General features: G+C 33.6%; 1 protein-coding gene across 1 annotated transcript in view; it reads right to left on the bottom strand.

Annotated features, from left to right (window-relative positions):
• The window catches only part of LOC139696656 (atrial natriuretic peptide receptor 1), a 370838-nt gene that overhangs the window by 182675 nt on the left and 173599 nt on the right, over positions 1 to 14564 (bottom strand). The window contains exons 9-13 of the mRNA XM_071595471.1: positions 11846 to 11990; positions 10859 to 10936; positions 9790 to 9867; positions 2793 to 2969; positions 1129 to 1342 (exon numbers count right to left, since the gene is read on the bottom strand). Of these exons, the coding sequence (XP_071451572.1) occupies positions 1129 to 1342; positions 2793 to 2969; positions 9790 to 9867; positions 10859 to 10936; positions 11846 to 11990 (692 nt within the window). The remainder of the gene's footprint in view (positions 1 to 1128; positions 1343 to 2792; positions 2970 to 9789; positions 9868 to 10858; positions 10937 to 11845; positions 11991 to 14564) is intronic.

Raw genomic sequence — 14564 nt, 5'->3', positions numbered from 1 at the left:
ATAAACCCAATGAAGATCAGATGATAATAAATCTTTGTCTTTCGAAAAGATTAAATATCACCAAAAATTAATTTCAATTCTTTTTGAACCAGACTATCTCTTCATAGGATATTTTCTGATTAGAATAATAAATGCATTTCTATAAATGAAAGATTCACAGGAGCAATCCTGCCTCTTTTTCTGCCTTATATTCCTATTACTATCCAAAATGTAATTTTCCTCTGTGTCACATTTTGTACTTATGGAACTTGCAATACGGCACCAAAGATCAAGGTTGAATGAGGAATAATGGAATATTAGATTTGGTAAGACAGTATTTGAAGAAGAGTGATAGAATATTCACCATCAATTGAGCAAACTATGGATAATACTGGAATTGAAATATGAAAGATCGTTTTCCACCTGACTTTTCCTTAGGATGGCTCCTGCTTTTGTCATGTTGTGGCATCATTGAGTATAAAAACAGTATACTCCTGCAATCCTAGTGAGTTTCATAATACCATTGGAAAAACTGGCCATAAAAATAAACCAGTTGGGAAAGTAATATAGGAATCATTTCAAGCCAGGCAGCAGTATTTTTGGTAGCTGATACTATGAAGGATAGAGCATTTATGATGGATATGAATAAATTAATCTTGATTTTAAAACAACTCATTTAAGTTTTCAGTGTAAGAGTAAACCCTCAGAGTTCAATGGTAAACCCTCAGAGTTCAATGGTAAAGTCTGGTCATCTAAAAGTCTAAATCAGAGTAGGGAACAATGGAGGAAAGGTATTTATTGCACCTCACATTATTATAATATTAACAGGTCAGGAATTTCACCCAAACTGTGTTATTTTTTAGATGCTAGATCTTTTTGGAGAAAGATCTGAAGATCTCTACCCTGATATGTGGATTTCACATGCTTAGTTCGATCTGAACTCTGTTCTCACCAACTAAAGTAGCCATCAGGTTGACTACTGTGGTTCTTTCATTGATTGTCAGAACAATATATGTGGATTTTTTAGCATCTTCGATAGCTTTAATTGGGTCTACTAAGAATGTCATGTCTTTAATTGCTTTTTAAAAAAGATTGTTTTGATTTTCAAATTACCTAATTCTATTGAGGAAAAACATGGGCAATACTTACTTCGCCAAAAGGCATAAGTGTCTGCATCTGATCCTTCAGAGTCATCAGTGGTGATTCCATCACGATTTGAGACTGGATTTCCTCTATGTGTTCCTCGTAAATTGTGAAGCCCAAAGTCTGTGATTTTGAGCACAAAACGGCTGTCAACTACACAGTTTGAAGACTTGAGAGAGCCATGAGTACGAATTTCACTAGCATGAAGATAGCACATTCCCTATAAAAAGGAATCAATTATTAGAAAGAGAAAAATACCTTAGAATAGAGCTGGAGTCATTATAAATAAGTAAAATATGATATTATGTTTAAGTAAAATCATTGAGAATCATGTGGCATAACTTGAATTCATCTTTGAGGAGAACAAAATATAATTATAGAGGCTTCTTATTTTCTGATATTCACATTCCATTGAAGATTTTGAACTTTAATAAGTTTTTCTCTGTTCTTTTTCTATACTTAAAACTAAACAGTAACACAGAAAACTAGTAGTAATTATCACATTAAGGGCCAGCAAATAAGTGTTAATCTTAGCATATATTTTTTAGTTCTCACTGGAAAATAGGGTAGGACAGTAAACTATAATTTTTCTTCACTTTGTCAGCTAAATATTACAGTGTAAATATATACATTTTTTTCTCATGAGCAATTACAATTTTCAAGCTATGATTAATTATACAAAATGTATTGTACAAATGCTTTATGACCCAATATACAAATACTGCTCTGCCATCATAGCTAATATACATCAATAGAGTTTCTCTTATCATGACCTTGTATTGTGACCTTATATTGTGACATTCTCTAGTACCTGAAGATGGTTCGATGAACTAAAACATGTCGTACCTTAAAAATAAATCTGTGGAAAAGCCCAAATTTTGTTATTCTCATAATTACGAACTTCCACCACATTTCGCCTGTATCTGTTGAATGTATTTCTCTTATTGATATAATATAATTTTACTTTCTAAATTTGCAGTATATTTCACCAAGTATTAAACTAAATATGCATATTTCATTTATTACCTTCAAACCTCAAAATTATTCACAATTATAATAAAGGATGAGTTCCAAGAACAAACTTTTACCGGCAAAATGCAATGTTCACTCAAGTATATGTTAAGATATCTTGCAAGTCCTTAACAGATAATATCCATTATGTCATTTACTTTGAAAATGTTATAAATGGATACAAATATGATGGGAAACTAATGCCTATTTTATAATTTCAAATGAAAATTCAAGTCCAAGCTGAGATACCACATTTATAATAATAAATACTTTATTTTTAATTAAATCTAACAAAGTAAATAAATTTAATTTAAATCACTTCGATTAAGAAGTTGGACTGTTCGATGAGAACCATATAAAAATGAAAAGTGGGGCAATGAAAAAATATTTAGCTATACTTATCAAAAAAGTAAATTTTTAAAGTTCAAAGCAGGAACATTTTTCATCTCTACCTCATGATAAGTACTGTAATACGAATATACAGTCATTTGAACACTGACATTAGAATTGCTTGCTGCAATGCATTGGAATATAAATTATGAGAGGCTTGATAGCTGAAAGTTATGTGTTCATGGGATTCAACCCAAGAAAAATGATTTGCAATTAAAATTAAACATATAACAGTTTACAGGAAAACACAGAAGTGATTCAATTCCCACCTTGACAATGTCATGCATGAGAGAGTAGCGGAATGTCCAGTCAAGAGTTATCTGGTCGTTTTCTAAGACATCTTGCAGGGAGCCTCTGGGGCAGTACTCAGTTAGGAGACAATGATGAGGGGGATCCACACAAGCACCAATGAAGCGCACAAGGTGGTCGTGGTGGAGATCCTTCATCTGCCAAGTTTTATAAAAAAACACTTTGAATTAGTACACATTATGCCTTTAGATCAAGCACAAATAATTTTCAGAACAAATTCCTTTTTGCTATTGTTACAACACTGTTAATTTGCAGGTCTTAGACCTTCCCTGATAACTATTAAATATTGTGTGAATTATACTATACTTCCAAACAACATGAACACCCTTGTGTTTATACAATTTCGTTCTTTGCTATTATGTACTAACAGCAGCCAACCAGTTAGACGTAGGCTTTTATTGACTTTGGCAACTATTTTACTATGCTGTGATATTCTAAGGAAAATTTATGAAAATAAACAAATATATTACACCAAGTCAATCCCCTGCTCCACATATGTTTTCTACCGCCGTCATGTCATCCAAAATACCAATTTATTCTCATTGTATACTTAATTTAACCAATATATTTGTCTTCTTCTATGACAGCATTTATCCTTTGATTGCCTTCATTCAATTTTAGGGCTTTTTTAATTTTTTCCAACAAAAAATATAGTACCCTCTACCCTGCATAGAAATTCTTCATCATCATTTTAGTTTTTCCATTCTTCACCATGACCAAATTTTCCTAATCTCTTCACTTAGCTCTTCCAATTTACATTCACTCAGTATGAATCCAGAATACCTGTTATTCACCTCCTATTCTCCACTTATCCATTTTTTCCCTCAAACAAATATTTTTAGCACCCTTTTAATTCCCAGATTTTAGTGTATTCAATCAATGTCACAGTGTTATAATGTTTTCAATAAAACCATCTGCTACTGAATTCTCTTGTGATCATTTATCTCCTTCTCCCCTCTCCTCCTCTAACTGAGATGAGGTGAAGTAAGTTTTCCAGTGCCACAGACCTAACTAGGAGAGATCAGTAGTCAGTTGCCATTTACCTGCTAATGTATAAGTTTTCTTCCTGGTTCTCTCAGTGGTATAAAGGCAAAACACAGTACACACATTTTCTCTTTTCATAGTTCATGCTTCCTGCAGATATCTTCCATCAACTTGCCCATGTCACACTTGACAACATCATCTCTCTCCAAATTTTGCCCCTTTTCTTCATTCCCTGAAGTTCTCTGACCCAGACAGAGATCCCTTTCATATTAGATAAAAATAATTTAAACCTACATATTAAGAAAACCGACCAAAAATTTTCCTAAACCATTTTCCTTCTGTCCCTAATTTTTTCTATAGAGACACCTGAATCAATTCCTCTTCTTTGCAAGTGCTTCATTTTCAACATAATTATTCTTCCAATATCCTGAATACTATTATAATACATTTCATTTCATACCATGGTGCAAATGCCAATGCATGTAAACTGTTGTATGCCATTTATGGTCTACCTAATGTTGAAGGCACATGGTATGTCAGAGGGTAGAGCACTAGACTATGTACCAGAGGGTCCGGGTTTGATTCCTGGTGATACCTCCGGGGACCCACAGCTTCACCCAAAGTGAGTAATTTTTTGGGTTAGAGTTCTTCCTGGGAAACTACAGGCATAGGAAAAGGGACTGACCTCTCTACCATGATTTGTGAATTTCACATGCTGATTAGCTTAGTATTGGGTGAGCTCTACTCTCACTTATCATACCAACCTTCAGATTAATTACCATGATTATGTTATGCCTCTAAAAATTTTAACTTAAACTTCATATTCCTATTCATTCATTTACATTTATCATCACCATATAAATCTCACTGATTCAGTAATCTTTTCCATGAATTAAATACGTTAGCTGACTGGCTACATGAAACTTTATTGCATAAAAATATAACTGACTAAATCAGTTTCCTGCTCTATATCACTCTCCTTGCCACACCACTCTATCCATGTGTTCTAAATTACCTAAGTGTTTTAGTCAAAACATCCTAATGATAATGAACAACAATACATAACTCACTTACTAATCTCAGTTAAAATGAATCCTGTATCCACTATTATTGCTGTCTCCTTCATGCATTGGTTTCATTTAGCATTCCTTTATTTTACAATTATTTCACCAAAATTTCCTCATTTTCTCCATTTAAAAAGCTTTTTGAATACCAGAAGCATAAAACAGATCAAACTAAAAGTATATTATATATTCCTTTTTAACAGTATTCTCATTACAGCTATCATATTTTCCGGCACTCCCCTTCCAAAAACCAAATTGTTCTTCATCCATGCAGTAACTTTTCTTCTTCTATCACTTGTCTTAAAGGTTCTTAGTCTAAACTATGTCACATGCAAGTTAAACTTTTCATTCTAATATAACAGCATTCACAATGCTTAGCTTTTCCAGAATAAAAATTAAAATTGATCCTAGAAAATTCTGGTCAAGATGTTTCTCATAAGACCTATTACCATCAAAAATTCCTCCTCACATTTTTTTCTGAAACATTAAGTGATTTTACTGGCATTTTATCCATGCCAACAAGTTTCCTCACCTTCATTTCCTGTGGTACCCTGCTACTCTTACTCTCTAATTTTTATGATTGCAAGCAATCTTCATTCATTATCATTCCTGTCGATACCTTGAGTAATGGTCTAATATATTTTTTTCACTTTTTCCAAATGATATCTCCACCTTCCTTGACTCTCTTTAAGTAAAACCATAAACACAGTTATCAACCAGAAGGTTGGTTTGATAGGTGATGGTTCAGTTCACCCAATACTAAAACCAATGGCTTGTAAATGTACACATCAGGGCAGGGGTTCAGATCCTTTCCCTGTGCCAACTTAGGAAGTTCTGTTACCCAAAAAATCACACAGCTTGGGTGAAGCTATGGCAGTCCAGAGAGGCATGCCCAGAGAGGTGTGCCCCGGAATCAAGCCTAGGCCTTCTGGTCAGTAGTCCAACGCTTTACCCCTGGACTACCATGTCCCCATTCTCTTTAAGTATGATTAATAAATTTACTATCTTATCTGTTGCAATTGATATTAATCTCCATTGAATAATTCTGATAATTTCTTCAGCCTCTCAAATGATTCATCTTCACTTTTGTCTCTGATTTTTTTTTCATATCAATTGATTTGTCCTCTCGTTCACCATTCAGGTTAATTTCCTAATTTTGTAATTTAAATCTCTGTATATTCTTCTAACCTACTTGATTCTCAGTGAACAAGATGTAAATACTTAAGAAGAGTCAGACTAAATGATTGATAAAGTATAGACATAAATATTAGACAATCTATGAAAATCCAAACTTCAGAGTAACTAAATTACATCAAAACATGTCAAAATATAGAAACTTAAAGTGGAGCATGGTAAAATCCAACTCCATGCAAAACATACATCAATTAAACACTCAATTATTTTATACAAAATTGGAAATATTTATTCTTCATCCTTTCAGGCTTCACTTTGCGGAATTGTTTGATGTCTGTATCAAATGAGTTTCTAACTTTCCAAAGACTTCATTTTTAAAATAATATTTAAATAATTTTTTACTTACCTTTCCTATTATTTCCTCTACAACTCTAAATCACCAAATTTTCAATATTACACACCTTTTCCAGACTTCTCTATTCTCCTTCTACTCAGGCTTTGCCTTATTCAGCCATTAATTTTAACCTGCCAACATTTCTAAGATGTTGAACATACCCCAAATTAAAGGTGAGGTGGGTATACAAAGTTGATAAAATGTTTTATTCAATTATACCAGTTAAAAAGAGAACCTTATAAGCCTGCCAACTACTATCTAACTGATTGATTCAATAATAGAAAAATATATACTTGATGGTTTCTGGCTCAATTTTGTGGAAGTTCATGTTCATCATTTGAAGAACAATGGAAAAATACATTGTGTTCTTCATTTAATGGAAAAATATTTCTTAATATATTCAGTTTCAACTAGCTTACCATAGCAAATCTACATAACTACCCCACAAGCCACATTCTGTCACATTGTGGTGCAAAGGATTATGGAGGGCGAGGGTTATGACAGTCTCATTGGATTAGGTTAAAAATTTGAGTCTTCAACTTGCTTCTGTAACATTTTTACTAGAAAATGTAGTTTTTGTGCCATCTATTAGAAAAATTCCAATCTGCAAGCAAGGATATCTTTGGTAGGCATTTTAAAATTTAAATAAGATACTCATCATTTGGATCATATGCTCAAATTTTAGTGATTGGTCATTCATCGATGTGAAAAGAATGTAGAAGCTCTGCCTTATAGCTCTAGCCTCCACCATCACTGCAGAGATGAAAACTGGTTATAATAATAACATACCCTGGTCATGTTAAGATTATGCCTTTACATTCATTCAAGGTATTCTACCTATTTAAAGACAAATTTTGGGTAATCAATAAATACCATTTACTTCTTGGTACTGTGAGCCCTACTTTGCTCATTCCCTACATTGCTTCTTTCTACATTTATTCATAACTTTTACCTCCCTTCATAATGTCTATAAAGCTAACTCTCTTCCTCCCCCAACCCCACTTTACCAATTCCCTCTCTTGTACCATGTAGTTCAACACACAATTAAGTATACCTTTTAATATTTCTTCCATCCACTCTTGGCCTTGTTTGGATTCCCCCCTGTTATTTTCTCTCTTTGTTCACCCTATAAAAACCCTTTAAGTTTGGCCTCCTCCCTATCAAACTTATTTTCTTTACCCCACTCGCATCTCAAAAGCTATAAAATCCAGATTCATACTCTTGCCTTGAAGATCAGGTCTCAACTCCGTTAAGCACAAAGCTCTCCATATTCGAGTCTTTACCAGACTTTACTTCATGTGTAACCGCAATCCATTTTCTTCTTCTTGCAAATGTCTTTCCCTAATGGAATTCTTCTCCTTAAGTCCCCATGACAATGCCCTTTTCCCTCTAAAATATTGCCCAATTATATGAACTACTCCAGCTTTTTCCTACCTATTCGAATGTTTAGCTTAGCTTTCCTGCTTCTTCAGAATCACATTACTTTTGTTTCCCCATAGTTAATCCTCATCCCGTACCTCTCAAATTTCTCCTGTTTTGCTTTAAATCTTAATCAAAAACCTTAGCTGCCATTCATTTTCTTCGTTCATTTACCCTCTTTTGCATCTCTCCCATTGCCCATAGATTCCTTATTATCTCATTATCTACTGTTCTATCTATCCTTCACCTTTCTAATGTTTCTTTTGCTGCTCCTTATATCCCATTCTCTAAAGCTTCGCCCACCTTTTCCCAAAAATGTTCATTCCCTTAGAGTCTTTATATATTTATAAAAGTTTTCATGTTACTCCATGTAAACTTTAATAGTGTTCATTATTAAAGTTTTCTTGTTACTCCTTCCTTTTGACTTCTGTTAAACCTGAAAGATTTCATTTTGGCACTCTCCTAACCCACCTAATACTTTCCAAATTGTATTTAATGACAGCTAAATTATGATATGCATCTACATCCATACCTGAGAAGCTGTGCGTATTAATGATGCTGCATGTAAATAACCTGTGAACCTGTGATGCTGTATCTAAATAATCTGTGTAACACAGTAACCCATGTCAGAGAGGTCGAAGGTTAGGAGCCACAGGAAAGCTGGTCCACGCAGCGTCTGTTCCTCAGTGAGGTGGGGTGGCCATTGAGTGATGGCATCAGGTTAAAAACACTATCACGGAAGGCAAAGGAAAACCACCCCAACTACCTGTATGTTAAACCATGAAATAATTTAACTGATATCTAACAACTTTTCCTGCCATCTTCCATGTAAGTCAATGGTTGTGATGATGACTGAACCAGATAATTGTCAACCTCCTTCATTAGATTATCAAACTCCTTCCTTCTTCTACAGAATGAAACTGCTTTTACCCCGTGATCATTTATAATTCAAAGTCATATGCTCCTACCTATCTACCATACCTTCCTTCATCAACCACCGTGCTCAAATACTCCATTTATATTAGAAGATTTATTTCTAGCATGTTCCCAATTTTTTCCTCTAATTGGTCTAAAAAAATCTCTAATTATTACTAGATTGGTCAGATCAGTTCTATCTACACCAATAAAAGTTTACCACTCATTGGCTTTTTATTCCATTCCCCTCTTTCCAGTTTCCTGTTGAGTACAATGGTTACTCTGTATTTACTCTCTACCCTCCATCTCTCTATCTCGCCCCACAAAAACCTAACCCCTTTCCTCATATCTCCTTAGATGTTTTCTAGCTTCCCTATCCTCCTCACTGACCTGGCATTCCATTTACCAATCCCAACTTTTGATGTCCTCTTTGGGGTATACTTTTTCTCTCTTTTTAGATTGGTTGCATCAGGATATTGTGTGATAATGAGCAAAGAGACCTTATTTCTCCTTCTGCCAGGCATAACATCTGGTCGTGTGAGTCAAGAGTCATAGTCTTATTCCTATCCATCCAAATTTTTAATGGGTTTGACAGCTGTCTTCCCCATTTTCCATTGTCTTCCTCAATAGTGTTTTCAATGTGACACAAAAACTGATATGGCCCCACCAATGGGGTCAGACAGGTTTGTAGCTGCCTCAGTGAGGAAAAGGTGCATGTGCACTTAATGTCTGGCTCCTAATCATTGCTCTATCTGGCAGGGTGGCCTTACCAGCAGCAATTATCATTGCCCAGGCCAGTACAGTTCTTGCGGTAAATGGAACATGCAAGCCCTTCCACCATATCAAGGTTGCTGCCCATGGGAGGGGCCCACATACAGGCAAAATATTTTTCCAGGGTGAGAGGCAAGTAATTTTCCTTTCCCTTCTTTGCCGACATCAATAATTTTGAACATGACAAGCCTCAATGATTCTGCTCCCAGAATAAGCTAACAAGCTACTCAGCAAATTACTCTTTGTTTCATCAATTAACACTTCTCTTGGGCTTACCTTTTTTAATTCTAGAAGCACTGGCCTTGTAAGTTCAATCCTGGTTTTCTTAATTGTTTTGATTGCCACTTTGCTTCCCTATTGGAGGAATGAAAAATTGTACTAAGTTGAACTATTTCAATAAACAAATTAGAAAATTTTAAAAGTAGCCATATTAAATTGAACTTAGATTTTATTCAATATTACTTTATTTCTCAATAGTCAATGAGGTAACATGCATGAATAAGTGTTAAGGAATTGTATATTTAAAAATCTGTTGAGTCCATTAGGAAATACAATCAATTATATCTATTTAAACTCTTTCACCATGAAGCTAAAATTAATGCAATAACAGTTGGATTACTTGTGTTTTAAGCAACACTTTAAAAATTTTGATCTTTACAAGTTAAGCAGTGCCAACAACATTTCTTCCCATTGTGGTGAATGCCCTTATTCAAGAATTTGAAACAACAAAGTACAACAAAAATTTTAAAAAGTAATTGTACTCAGAAATATTGTTCTTTTTTTGACTATAGTAGTATCTGTGCAATAATGTTATGATTTGATATTACCGTATTTTCCCACCAATAATGCCCACCTTATGTATAACTCGCACCCAGAACTTCGTAGTTATCATGAATTTGTAGAGATACTGCAAACCCAGGGCTTCATAGCTATCTTGAACGTGCATAGAAGCCACGAATTGTATATATTCACATAAAATTATATATAGTGTGTGTAAAAATACGTCTATATTTGGATTTTTTCAATTTTCATTTCATAATACGCATTGTCATTTTTTCGATCATATGAACATTTTTGTATAGATAACACTCATGTTATCGATGGGAAAATATGGTATTTTGAAATTGAAATTCAAAGTCCCAGAATTGAGAATCAATTTAATAAAACACACTACAAGCAAGCAAGGTACACATGTATAGTGAGAGCATTTAAATCAGTGTCATTGCTCATTAGCAATTGAGTACAATTTTATTTGTTAACAGGGCATGAATTGGAAGAAGAATATTAACATTTCTGGGATGGAACAATATGGTAATTGGTAATTTTAGGGTTTCAAGATACTTACCTTGTAAATTGCTGTGGGGATGAATACTTGGCGATTACCATCGCCTATACTGACGATGTCTGGATCTGAATACATAGTCTTGAGTCATGTTTTATGAAAAAGAAGAGAATATGATATCAAAAGTGTAAATATTCATGGTAAAAATATGATCATGAGCAACGTATTTCTAATAGTTAAAAATAACTTTATCATAAGTATGCAATGAAAACAAAATACTTTATTTACTTTCCCATTGAAAACCATTTTCATCAGCAAAATGTTTCCCTTATTTTTTCCACTGAACCCAGGGATAACATGAAGAGTAAATATAAAAGGATTGATTCTATGAGAAGTGCCAGTTTTAGCAGAGATGAAGCTGACTTTAAAAGTATAGCAACATGAATAGTTTACACACATTATCAGAATTTAATAATGCTTATTCTTTTTTATTGATATGAGTGCTTAATAAAATTTGAAAAAAAAACAAATGATCTTGATCATGCACCTTTTATTTTTAATTAATTCATTGATTTTTTCAAATTTCATATTAAAAGATGGATGTAACATGGGATTCTACAAGCTATTACTTTGCTTCATACAAGCTCTTATGTATTGCACAGGTTTATAGATGTTTATGTGGTCAAAAAATAGATCACTGAAAGATATACTTCATTTCAATAAATATTTTTCTTTTAAAGTAAAAGTGATGATTGCATATTATGGTCATGAAAACATAAAAATTCTGTCAGGATAATGTGCAGTCTGTTTTTTATATGAGTAAAAATGAATGTACCACCATAGTACTAATATAAGTAGAATCATATCATGTTTTATGTTTGAGGACAGTTAGAAATAAAAGAAGCAGGTTTAGGGTGATGCAAATCTGATGTTAGGTTTGCAAGTATATCATTGGCCATTCATGTTCTATGTTTTTTTATAAACACTGTAAACTGCATTTTACTGGAAGAATATTTTTCAATCACAAAAGGTGAAAAATTTTCAGCTTACCACTTGGCTACCACGCTTGGCCAAGCTGTGAATACTCCCACGGGGTCCGCTAGCTCCTCCTCTCCCTTGGGGTGGTACTAGGATTATATCAGCCCACATGACTCTCCATGTCATGGATGCTATCTCTGCTTCCACTTTGTAATGCCTGAAAGGGAGTGAGGAGAAGAGGACAATGCAGTCTGCTGCATTATTTGGCTATACAGGATTTACAATAGTCCTAATCTTTTAAAAAAGGTTTCCCACAAACAAAATTATTATAACAGGTGAAACAGGCAGGTGGTCATCAGATATCTTATACCATTGTCCTATTGTATTATGTATTAGTTCATTACTAATAACCAAATGCTCTTTCATCACAAATTTGAACAGAAATCATTTTCTATCACTGGCAAAGACATTTTGTATGCAACTTTTTTGGAACAAATGATTCAATTCTATCCAACATCCTTGTTCAAATAATATTCAAGATTTTGGATTTGCTTTGGATATTTTAGGGTCTCATATCAATGAAGTCCTTTCAAAATGATATTTTTCATATTTTAATGCTTCTGGTTCCAAATTGCTGATTTCTCACCTCATTTGAAAATTAATGTAACATGTTTTATCACTAGTGGATCGTGGAAGTCCAAATTTTTCATTTAAATTTGTGGATCACTATGATATGAATTTCCCAATCGAGAAAAAATAGAGTTTCTGCAACAAATTTGGGTTCAGGCAAAAGATCTGTGTTGCATGAAGTAGCTGGCACTCTGTTGCAAAAATAAGAGCAGAGATGGCCAAGAGCAAAGGGCTATGATGGGCACCAATAGAGCCTGCCACATAGAAGTTCATGTAATTATGCATTAAATATTATCCTTCATTCTACAACGTGGGAAATTGCAGTCATTTGAAGTCCTGGATCACTTTGTATATAGAGTTAAGTATAAACTAATGCCAACCCTAGGTTTCTCCACAATCTTTTTCCACCTCCTGACATCTTGCTTTCTGCTAAATTACTCATCTATCACCCATGTTCTAAGTGACCTTAGCTTTGGGTACCTCTTTTATCAGCAATCTACTTTTATTAGCTCATAAGTTGCATTTTGGAGACATCAGAAAATATAATGCTGAGAATAGATACCCATATTTTTTCATATGATCACATTTTCTCAAATTTGGAATTGTATAGGTTTTTCATTGGAAGGCTGGAATGGAATTTACTTCTTTGAAATTTTCCAAAAAAATTTAGCTCCATCCTTTATGTATTCCAATACCAGTACCATTAGTCTCAGCATAAAGATGTACATCTGGCATTGAGAATTCCAATTTATAATCTGGTACCATATTCCTTCCCGAGATTCATTTCACCGTCAGCAATTAAGAGCCAATTTATTAAACTGGGCCAAAATTAATCCTTTTATAAAACTGAAAAATTTTAATATATTTAATATGTGACTTAGGTGTTTTTTGATGGGTTAACTGGGTTCCTAATTTATAGGTAACTAGGTTGCTTATTCCAGATAATTCAACAGTCCTTAGTTTAGAATCCTCTAATTGCACTTTATATGTACAGGTAGTTAAAGGTATTTATTATGGAACATTTAGTTGAGAGGTATCATACTGATAGTAAACTGAATATATCTCAATCCAAGTAGGGCTTCTTATACACAGATAATGCTCAAATCTGACTTAGGAAGAATGCAAAAAAACATTGAAATTTCATGAGAGATATCTTCCTAATAGATTTAGTAAAAATATCTTAACAACTCTTACACTAGATCTTGCCAAGTTCCAGTAAGTTAATTAATCTTTGGAGGTTATCACCAAAACAAAAAGTCCTAATTAGCTGGAGGTAGAAATTGAAGTAGACCATTAGTTGATCAACATCATTTTATCACTCTACCTTGATGACTACAACAGGAGATTATGGAAACAGAGTGACTGAATATCATCTGAATTACTGTAGAACAGAGATTAAGCAAGAAACATTCTTCACTAAAAATTCAATTTCCTGCTATGACTATGCCATATTTTCAATGGTTGGGCTACAAAAATTACAGATAAGTTCAATTTTTTGTATTGAATAATGTGTAATTTTAACTTCAGTGACCCAGTTACCTATTTCATGCACAGTTTTGTATTTCAGACAGTTTTTTCCAAAAATATTTCCTTAGAAGAAATGCATTCATAGGCAATGGTAGTTTTTATACTAAAATAATGGATTTTTCATAAACCTAAAAGGACAATGAGCAACAATTTGAATGAAAATACTAATTAATTCTTTACCCCCTAGTAACCAATTTTATTAACAGGGCAAGCACTGATTTTTTACCTCGAATGGAAGACCCCGTGAAAATGTTTATGCAAATATTCTAGGAACTATTGTATGAGGAATAATTTATTTTTGCAATTATATAAAAAAACCATGATATCTCATTGTAGTGAGGCGGATGAAAATGTTTCAGAAGAGAGAATTTATCTGAAAAAGGAGTAGAGGTGAGTAAATTAAAGGGACACCATGAGCCTCTGTTGAATGTACTCTGGGTGGTTATCAAAAGTTTTATTGCTAAGGTGGATGAGAATAAGCAAAGAGGATGAATTTCAATGTACAAGTCATATTCTGCATCATTGTATGGAAAAAAGCACTTTAAAAAAGTTACACTGCCATTGACATTTAAGGGCAAAGAAATACATTATGCCACATGTCGGGAATAAAATGAATAAAGGAATGGGAGGAAAA

Source organism: Hetaerina americana, unplaced genomic scaffold (assembly GCF_022747635.1).
Source record: "Hetaerina americana unplaced genomic scaffold, ioHetAmer1.1.p SCAF_7, whole genome shotgun sequence".
NCBI lineage: Eukaryota > Metazoa > Arthropoda > Insecta > Odonata > Calopterygidae > Hetaerina > Hetaerina americana.
The sequence above is the reverse complement of the archived record's forward strand: the minus strand, read 5'-3'. Positions and strand labels throughout refer to the sequence as shown.